Here is a 24,816-nt window from a genome sequence, read left to right as displayed (position 1 = left end):
ATTAAACTATACCTTTCACAAATCACTTACCTCACAAAAATCTTCGCTGCTCAAGCTACTGCAATACAGCGAGCGCCACTACTGCCAGCTAAATAAAAGATTCAAACTATGGAAGGCACTAACTACTGATAGGGATAGTTAGCAAATGAAAGATATTAATAGAGAACAAAGAATGTATTTACCTTGATATCATCATATATATAGCAGTTCATGACAAATTACAAAACTCCGCCATCTCTCTCCCCACATCCACCACTGCTGGCGGCTCACCTCCAACTGCGCAACGCTACGCGCTGTTCACAGCCAGCTGCCTAACACTACAATGGCGAGTATTACAACAATGCAAAGCAGCCACAGACTGCACACCGCACAGCCAGTGATTTTCTATACAGAGGTGGCGTTACCAATAAAAAAACCTAAACAGCCTACTTACATAGCCCCCATGCTCCCCACAAAAAATTTTACAAATTTTTTTTGGGCACTGGCCAATACATATTTGTTAAAATTTGTTTTCACAATTACAATAACAAAGAAATCAAATGAACACACTTATTGATACAATGTTGGTCAAAAGCTAAAATGTTCTCACAGTCCATAAAGACAGTCCTGATCATTCATCACAATAACATTTCAGTGTTTTTCTCAAAGTCTGAGCAGTAGAAGAAAATGCACACGAAAGTAGTGGATTTCCATGCAGTCTTGAAGAAGTAGCGTTGTCCTTCCAACGGAAAGACAGTGCTGACTCTCGACATGCAGACAGGTCATGGGCCACAACAGAGCAAACCCACAGCGGAGTCAGTCGACGTTTTGAAGAGTATTGGTGGGTAGGTCATCACAGAGCAGACCCACTGTAGTCCTGGTAGAGATTACGGTATTGGTGGGCCACCAGAGGTGCAGACCCAATGCAGTCCTTGTAGAAATAATGGTATTGATGGATCATCAAAGACGTAGACCCACTGTAGTCCTTGTAGAGATTACGGTACTGGTGGGCCACCAGAGGTGCAGACCCACTGCAGTCCTTGTAGAGATGGCCAGCAGCCATCTGTTGTGACTGTGCAGGTGCACAATCACCATTGAAGAGTCTTGCGGATAATATAGCAAGTCCATAACCACCACTTGTGCACTCACAAAGTTTTTGGAATTGTCCTTAGAACCAGCAATGCTGTTATCCAGTCCCTTGCTGAATTATTAACACACGTGCAAACACTATCAGTCCCTACTTCTCACATATTGTCCATATACTATGACCAACAAAAACGTGTGCAGTGAAATGTAACTTACAAGTTGCTTAATTTGATGAACTGGTGTCAATTACAATTTTATAACATAAGAATACAATTACAAAGGTACAAAATACATCATTAAAGAACATAACAATACAGATAACATTTGTAGTACAGGCTTTACAAAAGAATCAAAATAACATATACAACAGTGTTACAGGAATTATGACATAAGTAGATACATAAAAGATCAGAATAAATTTTGAAACATCCACTTCACACATGAGTATTAAAACAAAATAGAATAAATAAAGTCTAAGCATATTTACAAGTTAAATAACATATTATTAATGCCAATTATATTTGAGGATAACAGTATTCCTCATCATAGTGAATGTAGCTTAGTATTAGAAGAAGAAAAATTCTATGAAACTACACAGAGACAGGAAGAAAACAAATACACAAGGGTACACAAACACATAGTGGGATAACACAATGGAAAGGACAGGGTTCGTTTTCAGTGTAACTTTTGGTACTGCAGTCCAACCCAAGACTTCATTCCATAGATCTTTCGTCTTATTTCCACATTTGTTTCCACCAAAAAAATCCTATTCAAGCATGCTTTCTGTATATATATGTTCACATATTTCTTACCTCATTATTTATTTTCCATTATCTTACTTCATCATTTATTTCCAAGAAAATCCTACCTAAACCTGTTGTCCCTAAACCCTACTTTTTTTGGTTCATATCCTCTTTCAAAATACTGTTTTGGCCAAACCATTTTCTTATAGATTTTCAATGTATTTCTTCCAATTCATCACAACTTGTTCTCTTATATAGTCTACCCCCCTCTTAAGCTAACTTAAATCTACTGAGCTCAGATGCTAAACTAAGGGATGAGGCAATGCAGCAGAACAAATCAAGTAACACAAACATCAATGACAAAAATTTCAAGCTGGCAAAGCAAGCTACAGTAAATCTAAATTACCAAGCAATTCAACATTACAACTAATATGAGGCAATGCGCAGCAAACAAGAAAAATAAATCAGTAGTAAAACTGGCTGAACAGCGTAATACAAAGTCAAATTCAGTAACATTATGCCTGGCAAACAGCAGCAACTTATACCTAAACATGACATAGCTCAAGCAGAAAAAATATTACAGTAAAAATGGCCATGTTTAAAACTTACGTCACATCTTAACACTAGAGTGATGCATCACGAGAACTTACACTAGCAGATAAGTTACCAAATCGTAAAGAAATTGTTTATGCAATTCCAGTGAAGGGAAATGTCTTTTTATGCTCCCTCATTTTTTGGAAATATATCACAAAACTATTATTTACTGGATCTGGAGACAGAAAATATTTATATTAGTACATCTATAAAATTTTATTTTAACCAGTGCTGCAGTGCAGCTAGAAACTAGATATTAAACAAAATGAGTAAATAAATACATAAAGCAAGCCATATGGCATTTCTCTCAATTCTCGTAGATAGACACTTGTCCTAATCAGGTGTGCAAATGTAAGAATGTTTCCAAGCTATTATTAGCGTGTCGTATTTACGATGCTTTCTACAAACGAATGTCAATAGCGAGGATAATGGCCTCCCCTTTATTTTTTCTTCTACCCCCTGCGCCACACACTAATGGCTTTTTCTCAAGGCAGCTGGCACACCTGGCCGCTCACAACGCATTACGTGCAGGTGGTCACTTAACTTTCGTACGGAAATATTTACGACACCAGTTTCCGCTACAGTGACAGTCTCATATAAAAATATTTCACAGGTCAAGAATCTGGGTTACAAATCTGTAGAAACAAAATCCTATAAATATAACAGCGTCCAAAAAATTTTCGCCAGCATTGTGATACATTCACGCATTTACACACATTTCATAACTCTTAAAGTACGATTCTTGGTTTCCAACATCCTTTTTCACAAGTCAAGAGTCCCTAACCACTACTCATTACTCCTTACCTTATTACACATATATATATTCGTCGACACTTCTTTAATATTTCATCTTAACAAATGCATAGCATAATCAAATTCTTCATATAACATCAGCTTATTAATCATAAACATACCACAACAGCATAATACACATCGTCGTCGTAAAAATAACATCATAACACCTCAGTCAAATCTCAAAAACGTCGTAGCTTTCTGCAATAATTTCAAAACCCTAAAACATATTCTCTGCTCATTTCAATAGTGTTATCTACCTCAAACGTACTTCAAAAATCATGATCCCATACCAAATACATCATTCAAAGCTCACATAGTATCACAATGGTTCCGAAAAAATATGAACAGTTTACAAAGTACAGACAAAATACAATTTCATAAGTGTGAAATTACCCAACTGTGAAATTGCGTAAACATGTGTCACTGATGTAGTAAAAAGAATGTTCGTTTCTCTGTCAAATAATCAGATAGCTGTGTAATTCTGTGTTAGAGAAATATGGTACCGATGTGTAAAGTTGTATAAGCAAATACCATATTAGCTAGGGCTCCTTGTGCGTGCCAAACACATGGTACACAAAGTAGGCGTGTACCCCCCTGAGGATTAATGTAATTATACCCTCAGGTGTTACAGATTACAGCAATGGAATGAAATGTATCACGGAAAACCCTTGTATCATTGCACTTCAAATATCTTAAAAAAAATGTTTTAAGTGCGAAAATAATCACTCAAATACGTGTACTGTAGCGCTAAACTGTGCGTCATGTTGTAAGATAATCTCTGTGGAAGTCTCGTATTTATCGTCCTCCGAAAGCTAAGTTCTGCGGAAGTCAATGTACTTACCTCATGATAAACAAAAGTGAAATGCTTTGTGTATAGATATCGTAGTTATTACGCTTATTGTTGTGATGAAGAAAGTACTGTACAGTAACATATTGTTGTGCCACGAAAAAGGCTGTCTCATTGTTGCTATACCACAAAAGTTACTACTAAAACATGTTTTACTTTCCAGAAGAATTCAGAAAAACTGTGGCAGGGTCGCCATATGAAACGTCCCCTTAGAAAAATTTATACAATGACTGTGCTTAAACTGACACACAATATTTATAGCGCAACGCAATCTGACTTTCAAAATTCCCTACAAAAGAATGACCCTGACTAACATTAAACTATACCTTTCACAAATCACTTACCTCACAAAAATCTTCGCTGCTCAAGCTACTGCAATACAGCGAGCGCCACTACTGCCAGCTAAATAAAAGATTCAAACTATGGAAGGCACTAACTACTGATAGGGATAGTTAGCAAATGAAAGATATTAATAGAGAACAAAGAATGTATTTACCTTGATATCATCATATATATAGCAGTTCATGACAAATTACAAAACTCCGCCATCTCTCTCCCCACATCCACCACTGCTGGCGGCTCACCTCCAACTGCGCAACGCTACGCGCTGTTCACAGCCAGCTGCCTAACACTACAATGGCGAGTATTACAACAATGCAAAGCAGCCACAGACTGCACACCGCACAGCCAGTGATTTTCTATACAGAGGTGGCGTTACCAATAAAAAAACCTAAACAGCCTACTTACAGTGTGATCTCTCAACTATCAGTAACAGCTGTGACACAGCTACGTATTCTGGTCATCTTGTCTAGCAAGCAGCCTCTGTAGTGAGGCCGTGAAATTGTCAGAACAATCCGGCCAATCGCTGATAAACTTATCGAACAGTGTAATGGGTGACAAAAGCATGTGGTTTACGGAGAACGTATTGTCAACTGCTACAAAACACAATGTAATCTGCTTCTGACTCAGGACCTTCGTGAAAAGCCAGATGTTACTACAGAAGGAACATCAAGGCTCCCTGAAGTCGAACATTTTAAATTCTTAGGACTGAAGGTAAAAGGAAACTTTCTTGGAGTGTTCCTGAGATTATGTGCAAAACTGAATACGGCTGTCTTCACTGCAACTACCGCTATGAGTCACCCTGAAATCAGAACCTGATTTACTTTTTCTTACTCCTACTATATTATCTGCCATGGCAATACATTTTGAGACAATCACAATGAATTTTCTCAGCCAAGGAAAGCGTCGTCAGAAAGATTTGTGAAAATATATTGAAAACGTTTACTTTGCTTCTTTTTAATTTATATTCCATGGTAAATTTCTCTTCCGTTTCACCAGTGTGCTGCATTTAACTTCCTAAGTTAATCAATTATTTAACTGATTTGTTCCTTGGAGCTTTACAGAACATTCTGTTTATTATGAAAAGAAAATACTATTCATGTAATTCAAAAATATTTTTGCATTCATTGGGCGGTTTTCTTTTGCTTAGGCCTTACTTTATGACAACTGAGTGTAGCAACTTTAGATAAAAAACTATGTGACAGATATTTATTAAAAGTACGTCTTTTAGATTTATTGAACTAGGCGTCGTTATTTGTGACAGGCCGGATTGCTGGGACAGTTTCACAGCCTCATTCCAGACTTGTGCTTGTAAGAGGAGATGGTCAGAATGTGTAGCTGCAAGTGTCTATTGTTGGTAACCGGGGCATCGAACTAAAGCGCAGTAAAGATAACAATATAATTCTCTTTTCTGTAAAATATTTCATGTTCTTAAACATTAGTTTGATAGTTTGTAGGTTAGCGCTGTGTATATTAAACTTAACTGCCAGTGAAGGAGATAACCATCAGCCATTTTCGTTTGTTTGTAAATAAATGTTTCAAGATGCTAAGGTTCATCTTCAGGTTATATAAACGAATCACGTGCAGTAAATCTTGTTCCACGCACGTCAACACTGGCATCTGTTGTATGTTCTCTGAAACACTACCAGGATAAAGATAAATGATACACAGATTTCATTTGAAAGTGAGCCACAGAACTCGAAACATCGAATCATAAATGAAATAATGTGGGAGAAAGGGAAGGTGACAGTTTAACGACTAGACGACGACGTCGTTGCAAGTGGAGCATAAATGGACTAAAATGAGGGAGAACATATTTCTTGATCTTCTGAGAGAAACCATATTGGCGTCCGTCCATGTTTGTCATGTTAAGCTGGGAAGTAGCAAATACACTTCATAAAAACAAAATTTACTACAGTCGAAATTCTCGTCAATATTTGTGCTGCTATACCAGTTTGACTGAGTAATCCTTTACAGTAACCTATAATATGACCTGGCATAACTCTGAACATAATGTATCAAGCCTTATACGTATCACGGCTCCCGACATGAAATGACACCACTGCTCATCACATAGACTGTTAAAAATGACTCTCCAGTTGTAATCGGTGCAGCTGCAGGCAACTCAATAAGTAAGGGCGATTTCTTTTTTCAATTCGATAGAGTTGACCTCACTGACTCAACACTGGCATGCGTCACTGTTATTGTTCAGCGATTTCTGTGCGATTTCAGCGAAAATCTGTAGTAGCCTCGTTGCCCGTATGGACCAAAGAAGAAATTAAGGGAGTGACCTTTGACCTTTTTTTTTCTTTGAAGTACTGAAATCTTCAACTTCTATGCAGCGGTAGTACTATGACGCCCGCCTTAGTGGGGAAAAATTACGAGTGGGTAAATCAGTTTAGCAGTGGTTGCATATATGCGACGAAAAGAGTTCAGTTAGGCCATCCCCTTTGCAAACGGACGGGAACATAAAGACAACTGATAGAATGATTTGTGATGATCGTCGTACCAGAAATAATGAGAATGCGCTTGAGTTAACCATCACCCAGGGTTTAGCCTTCGATATCGTCCATGAATACCTTAAAATTCGCAAAGTTTGTGCTCATTCTTAACTGATAGATAAATAAAAACATGAACGATTGCAAATCTCTAATTCACATTTAAGAGCAGCGTGAAGACTCTCTTGAGTCCCACAGTAGCCGCTGATGAGACGTGGATCCAGTTTTACGAGCCTCAGGATGTTTCTGAAGGAAAACTAATGATGAGAGCACTTTGGGGTACGAAAGGTTCAAATTCCTATAGGTCGAGCTGTAAATAGTGATACCTACTATGAGATCTGAAAGCCCATTGAAAAGTAAAATGCGAGGAAAGCTTTCACAAGGTGTCCGCCCCATTAGCTGAGTGCTGGCGCGTCTGATTGCCATGCAGGTGGCCCGGGTTCGATTTGCGGCCGGGTCGGAGATTTTCTTGGTCGGGGACTGAATGTTGTGTTGTCCTCGTCATCATTTCATCAGCGTCGACACACATGTTGACCAATATGTGTCAACTGAAAGAACTTGCAACTCGGGGGCCGAGCTTCCCCCAGATGGGGAATTCCGGGTATCAGTTCGTTTCAATCAACTTCACAAGCCGTGATTTAGCTTCAGGATTCTACTCGCCAACATACAGTAGGGTAAGCAATACACTGTATAGAAACATCTACATCTACATCCATACTCCGCAAGCCACCTGACGGTGTGTGGCGGAGGGTACCTTGAGTACCTCTATCGGTTCTCCCTTCTATTCCACTCTCGTATTGTTCGTGGAAAGAAGGATTGTCGGTATGCCTCTGTGTGGGCTCTAATCTCTCTGATTTTATCCTCATGGTCTCTTCGCGAGATATACGTAGGAGGGAGCAATATACTGCTTGACTCTTCGGTGAAGGTATGTTCTCGAAACTTTAACAAACGTCCGTACCGAGCTAATGAGCCTCTCTCCTGCACTGGAGTTTATTTATCATCTCCGTAGCGCTTTCGCGATTACTAAATGATCCTGTAACAAAGCGCGCTGCTCTCCGTTGGATCTTCTCTATCTCTTCTATCAACCCTATCTGGTACGGATCCCACACTGCAGAGCAGTATTCAAGCAGTGGGCGAACAAGCGTACTGTAACCTACTTCCTTTGTTTCCGGATTGCATTTCCTTAGGATTCTTCCAATGAATCTCAGTCTGGCATCTGCTTTACCGACGATCAACTTTATATGATCATCCCATTTTAAATCACTCCTAATGCTTACTCCCAGATAATTTATGGAATTAACTGCTTCCAGTTGCTGACCTGCTATATTGTAGCTAAATGATAAGGGATCTCTCTTTCTATGTATCCGCAGCACATTACACTTGTCTACATTGAGATTCAGTTGCCATTCCCTGCACCATGCGTCAATTCGTTTCAGATCGTCCTGCATTTCAGTACAATTTTCCATTGTTGGTTTTCAAAAGCTAGAGTACCCACCGTGCAGTCCTGACCAGCGTCAAAGGCTATTTATCTTTGTCGTCCTATAAGGAAACATTTGCACAAATCTGCGTTTTCATCGTACGACAGAGTTGCAGAGCCGGTGCAAGAATGGATGTGCGCGATTACATATAACTTGTGCCATGACAGAAATAGAATACGTGTTAAGGAAAGGACCAACTGCATAGAGGTTGAAGGAGATTAAGTAGAGAAAAAACACTACTTGTAATTTTTCCTAATCAGAGATTTCTTTTCTACGTCTCATTGCAACAGAAGCTATCATAGGTCATTTGCAGTACCTTACTTTCAATTATAAAAGCTGTTAAATGAAATAATCTTCTGTTATGTGGACGTAGTAAAAGAATTAACTTGCAAGCTGTAACTATTTCTGTTTGAGAAACTGCTCTCTTTCGCCTGCCAACGGCTGTGACGTACCGCTTTAAAGTTGGTAAAAACAGCAGATGTGTTTCGGAGTGAGTGTCACCTTAAACACTAAAGCGACGGCAGCAGGGGTGGCCAACGTTTTGTCCAGCAGCCGGCGGTCGGGCGAGGCCTTCCTTTCTCGTCAGCGGCCACACAGCCAGCGCCAGAGACAAAACTTGCAGTTCCTCCTGCTGGCGGGGCGCCTCAAAGAAACTCTGTTTATGGAGACTAAAGGCCTGCGCCGTCGCTTCTTTATCTCCTTCTCTCAACTGCGCTTTTCAGTAGCGGCCCTCGCAGCCGCCTCAATAGTTCTTACACCGCGGCGGCAGCGGCGCCTGCGCCAGCCCACTCGCCGCGACTTGCCAAGTCGGCTCGGCGCTCTGGCGCTGAGCTCTCTCCAGCCGCGACTCACTTCTTCCTCGCCGCGCTATAACAGCTGTACACCCGAGCTGGATCGCAAGGCGGTTTTGTACCTTACAATTCTCGACGTGGCGTACCTTCTGTAGGTCTGACGCTAATACACCTATAGCTGTTTAAATATTACTTTAGAGAATAATTTCGCAGCGTTTTTGTTTTGAATGTTGCTGTTTTGTAGTTCACTGTCGCTACCTGAGTTTACATAATATAATTTTGTCATTTGTGAGTGGAGCTGTGGACGCTAGAAAATGGAGTGCCAAATGGGGAAATCGGAACATTTCCAACACATTTTTCTGTCTGAGTTTAGTACAGGTGTGACAGCAACGGAGGCAGCCAGAAACATTTGCGCCGTCTATGTGGAAACAGAAACCAGATGGCAGTTATAAGAGCCGAGGGGCATGAAAGGGAAGCAGTGGTGGGGAAGGGAGTGAGACAAGGCTGTAGCCTCTCCCCGATGTTATTCAATCTGTATATTGAGCAAGCAGTAAAGGAAACAAAACAAATGTTCGGAGTAGGTATTAAAATCCATGGAGAAGAAAAAAAAATTTTGAGGTTCGGCGATGACATTGTATTTCTGTTAGTGACTGCAAAGGACTTGAAAGAGCAGTTGAATGGAATGGACAGTGTCTTGAAAGGAGGATATAAGATGAACATCAACAAAAGCAAAACGAGGATAATGGAATGTAGTCGAATTAAGTCGGGTGATGCTGAGGGAATTAGATTAGGAAATGAGACACTTAAAGCAGTAAAGGAGTTTTGCTATTTGGGGAGCAAAATAACTGATGATGGTCGAAGTAGAGAGTATATAAAATGTAGACTGGCAATGGCAAGGAATGCGTTTCTGACGAAGAGGAATTTATTAACATCGAGTCTAGATTTAAGTGTCGTTTCTGAAAGTATTTGTATGGGGTGTAGCCATGTATGGCAGTGAAACATGGACGATAAATAGTTTGGACAAGAAGAAAATAGAAGCTTTCGAAATGTGGTGCTACAGAAGAATGCTGAAGATTAGATGGGTAGATCACGTAACTAATGAGGAGGTATTGAATAGAATAGAGGAGAAGAGGAGTTTGTGCCACAACTTGACAAGAAGAAGGGACCGGTTGTTAGGGCATGTTCTGAGGCATCTGGGGATCACAAATTTAGCATTGGAGGGCAGCGTGGAGGGCAAAAATCGTAGAGGGAGACCAAGAGATGAATACACTAAGCAGATTCAGAAGGATGTAGGTTGCAGTGAGTACTGGGAGATGAAGAAGCTTGCACAGGAAAGAGTAGCACGGAGAGCTGCATCAAACCAGTCTCAGGACTGAAGACCACAACAACAACATGTGGAAAAATGCCACTGGACAAATCACGGCAAGAACATGGTTTTTCGTTTTAAGGAGGATCGTTTTGACATTACTGACTCTCCAGTTCAGGAAGACCTTCGAGAATTGGCAAATGTGATGAACTGTCGCCATTCCACCATTGTGCGACAGTTGCCTGCGAAGGAGGAGGTTCAAAAATTGGGTGTATGGGTACCGCATATTCTTAGCCAAAATCACAAAAATCAGCTGGTGGCCGTTTGTTCATCTCTGCTCCTCGTCATCAATTGGCTCGTGAACAACACCGACGATTCCCTTATCCTGTATCATTACTAGTCACGAGGAATGGTGTATTTATGATTACGTAAGGAAAACAAAGGAAGGTTGAGCCCAAACAAAGCAGCAACTCCCCGTTCAAAGACTGTAAAACTTTGACGTCTTGCAGACGCAATCGAAGAACGACGACCAGGAAGAATGCTTGAAGTGATGCTACTCCATGATAACGCCCGCCCACATTCTGATAGGAGTTGGGTTGGAAATCATTTCACACACAATTTATTCATCTGATCTTGTGCCGTCAGATTTTCACCTATTCCATTCTCTGTCGAACAGCCCTCAAGTAAATTCCCATCCGGATTAAAATGCACCCGAACAAGGCTCATGCGTTCTTCACCTCAAAACCAAATGGTTTCTACAGTCGTGGCATCGAAAAGTTTTCCCAGCATTGGCAGACTATTGTACATAGTGAAGGAGAATATATTATTGATGACTAAAAACTCTGTTATGTGTATCTGTCGTGTTTATTAAACTTATGGAAACATGCTACGAACTTCAGCACCAACCCAATATATTTTAACCAGAATGAAAAACGCTCGTATCATAGCATAAAAATGGTGAGTAAGCCCTCGGTAGAGATAGGAACGCAAATGAAGGGATCTATCTTTTCGACTTATCCGCCAGTTTTAAGAAATTTGTATCGAAACACCTTGATATATTTGTGCTTTATTACTTATTAGTATTAGTACCCATGTCTTGTTATGTAGTGCATCATGTTAAGTAAAGTAATATGATACATGACGTCATCTCGTACAGCATGATACTTGCCATCATTTCATCCCACATGGCATTTGTCATGAAGTGCAATGCCACACGACATGTCATTAAAGTTCGATATGATATTATGTATTGATTACTATGGCTCGCGAATTTCATGGATGTCCGGCATAGGATCCCGGACTATTGCCTATCCATAGAGAGCTAACTGCGCTGGGGAAGTAGGGTTAACTCGTAAAAAAGCGCGAATATTCAAAATATTTTGATTAAATGTGTTTGAAGCTGCCAGGTAAGACAAAAAGCTAGTTCCCTTCTTTTACATCCCTAACGCTGGTCAGAAATCGGCCTTCTTCTGTGCTATGATAGCAGCATTTTTCATTCTGGATCCCAACGTTTACTCTGCCCTAATTTTCACATTAGACTACTATAGCTTGGCAATCGATGTAGTTTTATGTTGACTCGGGCGACGAGCGATCTGTAATAGGATTTTTATTGTCTTTAGAACGATGTTGCTTACATTTTGGCAACGTATTAAGCTTGCACAACGAACAAATGTATTCTTCTACCTTATTACAAAATGTGAAACGGGTTCGAACAAGTCTGAAACATAGAAATGGCACGTAAAAAAAAGCAAGTTATCAGTTTTATTGTAAGAATACACTTTTTTAATTTGATTCATTTTAAACAGTATCCACGCTTTCATTTCACATAAAAACGAATATTACGTGCTACATTTTGCTCGATTTTAAGATGATTACTGCATAAGAAAAAAAAATTGCTTTTACTTTATCCACTTATCTACCTTCGTACAAATTTAAAGTGCAGAAGTGTCGCGCTTGAGGAACCTCCCAGGAAAACGTAATTTGCAAGTAAAACCCAAACGAAGCAAGATTTTTCAAACCATTAAAACTTATCTTAGACCAATGACCGACACAGCGATGGGCCATATTTGAACCAACAGTGCCGCGATGGCCGAGGTGTTCTAGGCGCTTCAGTCTGGAACCGCGCGACTGCTACGGTCGCAGGTTCGAATCCTGCCTCGGGCATGGATGTGTGTGATGTCCTTAGGTTAGTTAGGTTTAAGTAGTTCTACGTTCTAGGGGACTGATGACCAAAGCAGTTAAGTCCCATAGTGCTCAGAGCCATTTGAACCAACAGTCTCGCTCCAGTCCGGAGTTAAGGCTGACTGTTTGTGCACATACAAATGGCGCCACTAGCTGAGCATTAATTTCAGCCCACTTACAATCTCTTGCAAAAGGAATTTGCCTGGGCACCAGCTCCGGTTCGTCGTTCAAACCTCGCTTAAGATACTGTACATAGCTACATGAAGACAGGTGTTCAAATGCTCGCTGGTCCGCGCTAAACCAAAAACATTTTACCCCATGCTCCTAGCTCAAATAGGAACCGAGCACTAACACTACCCAAACCGCGATTTTGCGCGCAGCCTTTTCACATATACACTCCTGGAAATGGAAAAAAGAACACATTGACACCGGTGTGTTAGACCCACCATACTTGCTCCGGACACTGCGAGAGGGCTGTACAAGCAATAATCACACGCACGGCACAGCGGACACACCAGGAACCGCGGTGTTGGCCGTCGAATGGCGCTAGCTGCGCAGCATTTGTGCACCGCCGCCGTCAGTGTCAGCCAGTTTGCCGTGGCATACGGAGCTCCATCGCAGTCTTTAACACTGGTAGCATGCCGCGACAGCGTGGACGTGAACCGTATGTGCAGTTGACGGACTTTGAGCGAGGGCGTATAGTGGGCATGCGGGAGGCCGGGTGGACGTACCGCCGAATTGCTCAACACGTGGGGCGTGAGGTCTCCACAGTACATCGATGTTGTCGCCAGTGGTCGGCGGAAGGTGCACGTGCCCGTCGACCTGGGACCGGACCGCAGCGACGCACGGATGCACGCCAAGACCGTAGGATCCTACGCAGTGCCGTAGGGGACCGCACCGCCACTTCCCAGCAAATTAGGGACACTGTTGCTCCTGGGGCATCGGCGAGGACCATTCGCAACCGTCTCCATGAAGCTGGGCTACGGTCCCGCACACCGTTAGGCCGTCTTCCGCTCACGACCCAACATCGTGCAGCCCGCCTCCAGTGGTGTCGCGACAGGCGTGAATGGAGGGACGAATGGAGACGTGTCGTCTTCAGCGATGAGAGTCGCTTCTGCCTTGCTGCCAATGATGGTCGTATGCGTGTTTGGCGCCGTGCAGGTGAGCGCCACAATCAGGACTGCATACGACCGAGGCACACAGGGCCAACACCCGGCATCATGGTGTGGGGAGCGATCTCCTACACTGGCCGTACACCACTGGTGATCGTCGAGGGGACACTGAATAGTGCACGGTACATCCAAACCGTCATCGAACCCATCGTTCTACCATTCCTAGACCGGCAAGGGAACTTGCTGTTCCAACAGGACAATGCACGTCCGCATGTATCCCGTGCCACCCAACGTGCTCTAGAAGGTGTAAGTCAACTACCCTGGCCAGCAAGATCTCCGGATCTGTCCCCCATTGAGCATGTTTGGGACTGGATGAAGCGTCGTCTCACGCGGTCTGCACGTCCAGCACGAACGCTGGTCCAACTGAGGCGCCAGGTGGAAATGGCATGGCAAGCCGTTCCACAGGACTACATCCAGCATCTCTACGATCGTCTCCATGGGAGAATAGCAGCCTGCATTGCTGCGAAAGGTGGATATACACTGTACTAGTGCCGACATTGTGCATGCTCTGTTGCCTGTGCCTATGTGCCTGTGGTTCTGTCAGTGTGATCATGTGATATATCTGACCCCAGGAATGTGTCAATAAAGTTTCCCCTTCCTGGGACAATGAATTCACGGTGTTCTTATTTCAATTTCCAGGAGTGTATTTGGTACAGCACTTCCGCGCTGTAACGATTCCGTATGGTCCATATAACGCAATCTTCGCTATCCATAAAAGAGTCAGTTTGCCTGGATTTCAGGTAATGAAACGTAATATTGACAACAAACAACAAATGTACAGGAGACTTTCGCTTCACTGTACTATAAAAAGAACAACTTCTCGTGTCTCGTACGCAGAAACGTGTGTAAGAAAAGCCATTTCAACTGAGAGTGCTGTAACGCAAAAAGACAAAGTGTAGAAATGTAACACACAAAGCTTCTCTAAAGGAAGCACTACAGCTTTTCTTAGTTTTGTTGTATGGGATGAACTAGAAATACAACAAGAAACTACCGGTAGTTGTTAAAGGATATTTTCTGATTATTTTCGTACAGGGCAGCCGTGTTCCTGGTAACTCGTTACAGAATAATTGCATTACTGTTGATTCTTTACCCTGTTTATCCTTGTAGCTGCATTCCACTGAAATTATACGGCGAGCACAAAGTCTTTCCCCTATTACAAAAATTGATTTCTAAGGAATTATGTTAGCGTCTAGGCGCCGCTCAGTTCCTCTCCATATCTTTGCCAATATCTCTTCCTTTACCGCCTCTACAGCTTCTCGTATTCCTGCCGTACGACTTTACACATCACGAACTGGTGAAGACGGATTATGTCTGGTAAAAAAAGTAGCCATGATACTGGACCTTCTCTACCGATCCATCTGTCCGGAAAGGTTTCATATAAGAATTCGCGAACAGGTAACCCCCTTTGTAGCGGTGCATCATCTTGTTTAAACAATACCCATGCTTGAAATTCCTGTAACTGATGTGTCATAGCACATGTGCAAGTACATCCATAAATACTTCATGGGTTAAGATATCATTACAAAAAAAGGAATAATCACATGGAAGCCTCTATATAAAAACCCGTATGAGTTAAGCTTCCATTTGCAAAAGAACGGAGTAGCTGTATCCAGCATAGTTACTTAGAAATACTGTTTTGTGATCAGGGAAAAGCATCACGTTCATGCTGCATATGACCAACAGAGAAATTATTTCCAGCACGCGCTCTGTCTTGTTTGGAAACAAATTTGTTCTATTCCTTCACGACACTGTATGTTGACAGCAGTAACGTCCACTTTACTCTTCGCCCTTATGCCTACATTCAGTTCTTCTCTGTTCTACAGCGTCTTTGTTTTTCTACACAGGTTAGTGGCAAGCTAACGTTGATAAACAACGTCACGGATAGATTTTTACTGACAAAGAGTCGATCTATGTGCACTTGGATGCATCCAATGGAGCAGACGCTATGCTGAGCATTTCCACAGCGATGACAACCACACTGAGGTGACGAAAATCATGTGGCACCTCCTGATATCGTGGCAGCCCTCCTTTTTCCCGGCGTAGTGAAGCAACTGCAAGTAACATGGTTCAAAAAGTCGCCGGAAGTCCCATACAGAAATATTGAGCCATGCTGACTCTATAGCCGTCCGCAATTGCGAAAGTGTTGGCGCTGCAGGATTTTGAGCATCAAACTGACTCTCGATTACGTCCCATAAGTGTTCAATGGGATTCATGTCGGGCGATCCGGGTGGCCAAATCATTCGCTCGAATTATCCAGAATTTTCTTAAAAACAATTGCGAATAATAATAGCCCAGTGACATAACATCGTTGTTTGGAATCGTGGAGTCCATGAATGGCTCCAAATGGACTCCATGCGGCCAAACATTATAGGTTCAGTTGGAGCAAAGGAGACAGTTCACAGGACCATGAAACACAGCCCACACCACAATGTAGCCACCATCAGCATGCACAGTGCCTCGCTGGAAATTTGTTCCATGACTTCGTGGGATCTGCGCCACACTCCAACCCTACCATCAGCTGTTACCAACTGAAATCGGGACTCATCTGACCAGGCCACAGTTTTCCAGTCTTCTATGGCCCAACAGATGTGGTCACGAGCCCACGAGAGGTGCGAGAGGCCATGTCGTGCTGTTAACAAAGGCACTCACATTGTTCGTCCGCAGCTATACCCTATTAACGCCACATTTCGCCGCCCTGTCCCAACGGATACGTCCCACATTGATTTATGCTGTTATTTTACGCAGTGTTGCTTGTCTGCTAGCACTGGCAACTCTGCTCAAACGCCGCTGCTCTCGATCGTTAAGCGAAGGCTAAAGTCCCCTGCGTTGTCCATGGAGAGAGGTAATGCCTGAAATTGGTATTCTCGACACACTCTTGACACTGCGGCTCTCGGAATGCTGAATTCCCTAACGATTTCCGAAATGGAATGTCCCATACGTCTAGCTCCAACTACCATTCCGTATTCAAAGGCTGATAATTCCTGTCGCGCGGCCATAATCACATCGGGAATCTTTCACACGAATCAAATGACAGCTCTGACAATACACCGCCCTTTTATACCTCCCGTACGCCATACTACCGAGATCTGTATATGTGCTTATCGTTATCCCATGTCTTTAGTCGCCTCAGTGTATTTTACAATACGTTTTTATTTAAGCGCCTACCATATGTGTTGTAGTTTTGGTAGTCGCATGTTACAGGCTTTTTCACTTTTGTAAATGTATTTTCACATAAACAAAAGTAACTGGCTTAACAATGAGAATAAGTCGTAATTATGCTATCGCCCTTTAGTGAATACCAGAGACCACTCCTCCTCTGTACCAAAATACTCCAAAAATATTCCTGAACAGCCCCCGAAATTTTGTGAGGTTCACCATGTATGTTGATGTAGAGGGAATGTCAAAATTATAGGACATTATTGATTACTCTAAACGAGTGGTTGAGCAATTGCATATTCTTTCTACGCAATCTGCGTCTTTGTCAACACTATTGGTCCAATGGTCTACAAGCTAGGATATTTCCTCCATGAATGAAGTTTCCGGCTTATCGTGCAACCAGTTCTCGGGCTCCATTGTCCATAGAGTTCAAGCAATTAGTATAGTACCTATACGTCCAGAATGAGATTTTCACTCTGCAGCGGAGTGTGCGCTGATATGAAACTTCCTGGCGGATTAAAACTGTGTGCCGGACCGAGACTCGAACTCGGGACCTTTTCCTTACGCGGACAAGTGCTCTACCAGGCAAGGTAGGCAAAGGTCCCGAGTTCGAGTATCGGTCCGGCACACAGTTTTATTATGCCAGGAAGTTTCATATCTATACGTCGTTCAAAGAGTTCACAGTAGGGAAACATAAAATGTAGGCTTCAGGCACGGATTTCCAGAACCTCAAGAGCCAACTAGTGTAGCTTACAGATTACACTGATTGACTCTTCCGCCGGTTCTTATTAGAATATTTTACACGTTATGAATCAAACACACAAAACATTGGTGTAATATTCTACAAAATTTATTATTTGTTATACGAACCGGTTTTCGGCTGTTACGGCATCATCAGGTACAAACATAAGTATGTGGTGCAGTGAAATTTTGTTGGTTCAAAGATTTTAAACTAGTACACCTACAGAGTATCTCCATTTCCACAGACGAAAAATGTTAATGTTAGAATTACGAATAAAGAAGAGGGATTATTACAGTGTAAATGCGTTGTGAGATTATTTAAGTAAGATAAAATATGTCGCAAAATAACTAATGAACTACACACAAATTGTAACAGTTGAACATAGAATAAAATAACTGAACAATAAACTTTGACGACATATTCCAAAGTTGTGGCTGAACAAAATAATCTTGCTTTCATACGTCCTAAATTACGCACAGATAAGGCGTAATAGTGATATTAAGCAGATGAGTAAAGCAGCTGCAATTACAAAAAGTAAAATTTTTTAATGCAACGAGAGAAATTATACTAACTAATATAAAGGATATTGGGGAATGTAAATAAGGGGGTAATTTATAACATGGTCTGGATGGGATTAGGACTAGTATCTGCAGTTACAAGTGGCGAGTAAGGGAACTGCGTCTGGTCATTCAGTACTAATCTTCGGTTGATGGACATGAATTTATTAATTTCCATAATTCCAATATAGTTCGCCTTCCTTCCTTTATGGATGTTATGTAATACTTCACGTTTCACCTTATAACTATGGCCATGTTCAAGGAGGTGTTCTGCAAAAGTAGACTCTCATTTTCTAAGTTTCCAACTTCTGTTGTGTCCCTTCAAGTGGAAACATATTGCCATGCCAGAATCACCTATATAGAATTTGCCACAATTACAAGTAATTACATATATTTTACTCTTTTGCAAACCTGAAGTGTTGACTTCACCATCCAGTGAGACTTTTCGTATGTAAGGAACCCTATCGAACATGCCTGGGATAGATTGAAATGAACTTTTTATGAAAAACGTGACCCACCAACCACTCTGAGGGATCTACGCCGAATCGCCGTTGAGGAGTGGGACAATCTGGACCAACAGTGACTTGATGAACTTGTGGATAGTATGCCACGACGAATACAGGCATGCATCAATGCAAGAGTACGTGCCGCTGGGTATCGGAGGTACCGGTGCGTACAGAAATCTGGACCACCACCTCTGAAGGTCTCGCTGTATTGTGGTACAACATGCAATGTGTGGTTTTCATGAGCAACAAAAACGGTGGAAATGATATTTATGTTAATCTATATTCCAATGTCCATACAGGTTCCGGAACTCACGGAACCGAGATGATGCAAAAATTTTTTTGATGTGTGTATACACTATGTGATCGAAAGTATCCGGACACCTGGCTGAAAATGATTTACAATTTCGTGGCGCCCTTCATCGGTAATATTGGAATTCAGTATGGTGTTGGCCCACCCTTAGCCTTGATGACAGCTTCCACTCTCGGAGGCATATGTTCGATCAGTGCTGGAGGGTTTCTTGGGGAATGGCAGCCCGTTCTTCACGGAGTGCTGCACTGAGGAGAGGTATCGATGTCGGTAGGTGAGGCCTGGCACGGCGTTGCAAAACATCCTAAAGGTGTTCTATAGGCTTCAGGTCAGGACTCACTGCAGCCCAGTCCATTACAGGAATGTTATTGTCGTGTAACCATTCAGGCACAATCCGTGCCTTATGAACAGGTGCTTGATCGTGTTGAAAGGAGCAATCGCCATCCCGGAATTGCTCTTCAATAGTGGGAAGCAAGAAGGTGCTAAAAACATCAATTCAGGTCGGTGATGTGATAGTGCCACGCAAAACAATAGGGGGTGCAAGCCCCTCCATGAAAAACACGGCCATGCCATAGCACCATCACCTCCGAATTTTACTGTTGGCATTAAACACGCTGGCAGATGACGTTCACCAGGCATTCGCCATACCCATACCCTGCCATCGCATCACCACATTGTGTACCTTGATTCGTCACGCCAAACAACGTTTTTCCACTGTTGCACTGTTTACGTTTCTTACACCAAGCGATGCGTCGTTTGGCATTTACCGACGTGATGTGTGGCTTATGAGCAGCCGCTCGACCAAGTTTTTCACCTCTCGCCTAACTGTCATAGTACTTGCAATGGATCCTGATGCAGTTTGGAATACCTGTGTGATGGTCTGGATAGATGTCTGTCTATTACACATTACGTCCCTCTTCAACTATCGGCGGTCTCAGTCAACAGACAAGGTCGGCCTGTACACTTTTGTGCTGTACATGTCCCTTCACATTTCCACTTCACTATCACATCGGAAATAGTGGACCTAGGGATTTTTAGGAGTGTGGAAATCTCGCGTACAGACGTATGACGCAAGTGACACCCAATCACCTTATCACGTTCAACGTCTGTGAGTTCCACGGAGCGCCCCATTCTGCTCTCTCACGATGACTAATGACTACTGAGGTCGCTGATATGGAGTACCTGGCAGTGGGTTGCAGCACAATGCACGTAATATGAAAGACGTATGTTTTCGGTGGTGTCCCCGGATACTGCTCCGTAAAACGTTGAAAATTCCTGAGAAAGGGGCTTTCGTGTTTTGGAAAGCTTCTCTGCTGTTACGAAATTGATTATTCTACAGTCGACTGCTTGTGACAGAAAATCTCTCGTAAGTAGTGCTTGACGTAGAAGTAATGTTCTATTTTCCTATATATGTACACTATCTGGTAGAACGTATCAGGACACCTCTATATAATGTGGAATTGCCGATTAGATGTCAAGAGAGGGGAATCCGTCACTATAAAAGGAGTCTGGGACTACTCTGTTGTCAGCAGAGAAACATTAACATCAGAACGCGTCGGCCAGAAGAGCTCAGGGACTTCTAACGTGGACAAGTCTTTGGAGGTCAGCTAACAAATTCATAAGTACATTTCAATGTGGTTGTGCAGGGGGAACGCGAAGGAACAACCACAGCGACACCAAGACCATGGAGACCTCATGCGATGGCGAACAGGGAAGGACAAGCATTGCGGAGGGCTGTTATAAAAAAAATGCGTGAATTACGCGGAAGGAATCGCTCATAAGTTTCAAAGTGCTATGAGCAGTCCACCTAGCGCGTTGACTATGCGTAGGGAGTTAAAAAATGTGCGTGGTACAATGCCCGAGCAGCACGTTATAAGCCACACGTTTCTGTAGTCAGTGCTGAAGGACGCTTGAGGTGGTGTAAAGAGAGACGCCACGTGACAGTGGATGGCAGGAGTAAGGAGTGATTTGGAGTGATGAATCACACTATACTCTGTGGTCATCTGTTGGAACCGTTTGGGTTTGGCGAGACCTGGAGAACGTTAACTACCATCATGCGTAGTGCCAACGGTGAAGTGTGGAGGAGGTGGTGTTTTTCGTGGTCAGAGTGTGGTCCTCTTAAGAAAACTCTAAATTCGGAGGTATGTGAACAAACTTTACAGCACTGTGTTTGCGTACAGCAGAGCGGAAGTTCAGAGACGATGGTTGTATTAGCATGACAAAGCAGCCTCTGTGAGGCTTTGGTTTGTGGACAATGAAATGAAATTCAATGGATTGATCATATGGCGTTGATGGCTGGATGTCCCCACTGATGGCACACCGGTCGACTCGAGTCGATGATGATGAAATGATAATCAGGACAACACAACACCCACTCCACGAGCGGAGAAAATCTCTGACCCAGCTGGGAATCGAACCTGGGCCCATTGCATTGTAGTCAGACGAGCTGACCACTCAGCTAAGGAGGCGGACTGTGGACAATATTCCTGAAATGGACTGGCCTGCCCGGAGTCCCAATGTGAACCTAGTGGAACACCTTTGGAATGAGTTAAAATGTCGACTTCGGTTCAGACCCATCCAACGTCACTACCATCTTTGGTTTTGGCTCTTGAGAAAGACTGAGATGCCATTCCTCTACAGCCATTCAGACACCTCATTGATTGTGGCCATAGCAGAGTTCAAGCCCTCATTAAGACGAAGGGTGGGCACACCCCATACTAATGTCAACTAGTAACTGTCCGGATACTTTTGATCGAATATTGTGTAAGGCATCAGCTATTTTCTACATCTTCGTCCTTCTTCCACTACCAAACTGATGTTTTGGTTGCTCTTCGCGTAGATCATGTTTAAAATTAAGTAAGAATATTTCTCTTTTGTACAAGCTGAAAGTGGCAGAAGAGACTACATATCAACCTTAAGCAGCGTTGGTTAGATCTCTGCCGATAAACTGTTCAAAATCAAGGAATTTTATCTCAGGAGTGAACCCTCACCCTCCTTCGCAGTATGCGCTATTTTATAACTTACTGGCACATTAAAATGTGAATCGGGAACATTGGCTTCCGCCAGGAGTGTTCGTATCTACTGAGCTATCTAAATTCAACTCACTAGTCGCCCTCACGGCTTCCCTAGTGCTAGTAGCTCTATCTCCTTTCCAGACCTTTCCCCAGGAATGTTAGTCCAACAAGCAGTAGGAGGAAGAAAGGAAGATTAGTCTTTAAAGTCTCATTGACAGAGGGTACAGAGGAGAGCTTCTTGAAAGTGTGGAAAGGAGTAGAGAGTTACTTGTGAAAGTGAAGCAGTGAGGGCGGGTTGTGACTCGTGCCTGCATCGGTAGGATCATTGCCCGCGAAAGGCAACACCCTGTATAGTTGCTGGGTAACTCTTAAAGAGGGAGAATCTAAGGTTTTGGCAGTTCTGAGTGTGAGTTTCGTACGTATAACTTTATATTGTGTCTGAGGAAGGAGGGGTGTGCCCGCAGCTGCCCGCTGGACTACGTGAAGGTGTACGACGGGGCGACGAACGAGTCGGCGGTGATCGGCACGTACTGCGGCCAGCAGCGCAACCTGGTGCTCTACTCGTCCGAGGCGGCGCTGCTCGTCACGTTCGTCACGCTGCCCAGGACCGCCAACACGCAGAACCGCGGCTTCAAGGGCATCTTCGAGTTCAGCGAGAGCTTCGTCAAGCTCGGTGAGTACCATTCCGATATACCTTTCTCTCCAGGACAGCGGTTTCGAAAGCTTCCGTCGGCTTTGTCAGACAATTTTCCCCTTTTTTTTATTTTCTGTCAAATGTGTTTTCCGAATTTTATGTCACTACCAGTTAATTTTGTCGTATCTTTAAGACTTGAAAATTGTAATACCTCACCACTATAACATTCTAAAGGCGGTACTGGAACCACTTTCTCGCGTCCTCCGTACCGCTTTGCATCACTTTGTAGTAGTTTCTGTTTCGATGTCCTATCCTTATCTTCGAGCCATTAGATCTACCCTCGCCCCATATTTTCGCGTATTTGGTAATTAATATTGCGTGCACTGAAAATTTGTGTGAAGCCACAACTGGAACTCAGATTTGCTGCTTTCAAATTGTTACAACATCTCCCTTAAGTCCGCCGACGTAACTGAGTGGCCAGAGCGTCTGACGTATGGATGACACGGCTTCAGTGAGCTGCACTGCCGGGTGTTTCTGCTGGTCGGAGAACATGAACAGCGTACACTCAGCGTCGTAAGCCCATTGCAGGTGTTACTTGAGACGTAGCGGCTTCAAGGTCTGGGAAGCGGACGGAGCGTGTTAGCGTAGTGGTTAGCACACTGAACTTGCAATCAAACCCGAGTCCAGCCATCATGATTCAGGTTTTCCATGATTTCCCTAAATCGCTTAAGACAAGTCTGGGGATGGTTCCCTCAAAAGTACACGGCCGCTATCCTTCTCTGTCATTCCCTAAGCCAGCCACTGTGGTCGAGCGGTTCTAAGCGCTTCAGTCCGGAACCACGCGACTGCTACGGTCGCAGGTTCGAATCCTGCCTCGGACATGGATGTGTGTGATGTCCTTAGGTTAGTTAGGTTTAAGTGGTTCTAAGTTTAGGGGACTGATGACCTCAGATGTTAAGTGCCATAGTGCTCAGAGCCATTTGAACCATATTTTTCATTCCCTGAGCCGAGCTTGTGCTCCGACTCTAATTTCCTCGTCGTTGACGAGACGTTAAACAACAATCCCCCCCCCCCCCCCCCCACTGCACCTGGGAAGTCGACAACGGCCGAGACAGCGATGTGCTGAATCCCCTGTCCATCAAGCTGCATCCAAATGACGCAACTTGCAGAGTATGACGCGGCGATCGGTCACAATGGATAGCCCGTCAATGTTGGAACGCGGAGCTGAAATATTTATCATGTCGCAAGTTCGACATTGCTGGACGGTTTCACTAATATTTCATTGTCTTCAATCTTGATCAATTTCATTCTCACCTTTTCATTGCAATGGATTAAATCACTCCATAAATATCCCTCGTGGCAGGATAAGCTATGCAGAGGGGCCAGGGTTCAATTACCGGTATTTCCAGGGATTTTAGCTTACAGGAAAGACTGAAACGTGGTGTATTCGACCTCGTAATGTCAGTTGAGGAGCTAACTGGCCGAGTAGTAGGGGGCTGGGACTGTGGTGTGCTGCCATCACCCGCATCTCGATGCAACATGCTGAGCATGACACGGCTGTCGGCCGGTCACGATTGGCTCATCTGAGCCCAGAATGACAGTGCTACGCCTGTACGCTGTAGACGTAAATGACTGAATACGTAATATATTTAGTTTTCTATAGCTCTTTCGTGTCTGTAATTTACAGAAAAGTATTCTTAAGACCGGTAGGTAAGTGTCCCTCCATTTAAAGAAATAGAAATCAGTGCAAATAAATAGGTAAAAATATTCGACTTCTTTCGGGAACGACTTTCTTGGTTCCTATACACCAACAGTATGTTCACACTGCAGAAAATACTGCAACCAGTTACAAGTTTGTTTTAATATTTTTATTGTACCGTTACTAATTTCAGGCTTGGGTCCATTGTCAGACGGTAGCGCTGCCTTCTTTGCAAGTTTTACATTTGTGTCCTAAAATATAACAAAGTTTTTGTGATAGTATGTTTGACAAAAAGTTTTATATTTGTGTCCTAAAACGTAAGTGATTACACAGTGTTACAGTACGTAAACTTCTTTATAATTTAGAAGGCGAATGTAAAACCTTTTGTAAAC

The 24,816-nt window shown here is 43.0% G+C and overlaps 1 protein-coding gene across 1 annotated transcript in view; it reads left to right on the top strand.

The window, feature by feature from the left end:
- Positions 1 to 24,816, top strand: part of LOC126236959 (cubilin) — a 1,328,660-nt gene that overhangs the window by 1,165,810 nt on the left and 138,034 nt on the right. Inside the window, exon 7 of the mRNA XM_049946657.1 lies at positions 22,556 to 22,764. Within this exon, the coding sequence (XP_049802614.1) occupies positions 22,556 to 22,764 (209 nt within the window). The remainder of the gene's footprint in view (positions 1 to 22,555; positions 22,765 to 24,816) is intronic.

The sequence above is a fragment of the Schistocerca nitens genome, chromosome 2 (assembly GCF_023898315.1).
Source record: "Schistocerca nitens isolate TAMUIC-IGC-003100 chromosome 2, iqSchNite1.1, whole genome shotgun sequence".
NCBI classification, from domain to species: Eukaryota; Metazoa; Arthropoda; class Insecta; order Orthoptera; family Acrididae; genus Schistocerca; species Schistocerca nitens.
Note: the sequence above shows the minus strand (reverse complement) of the source record. Positions and strands in the feature narration are given on the sequence as shown.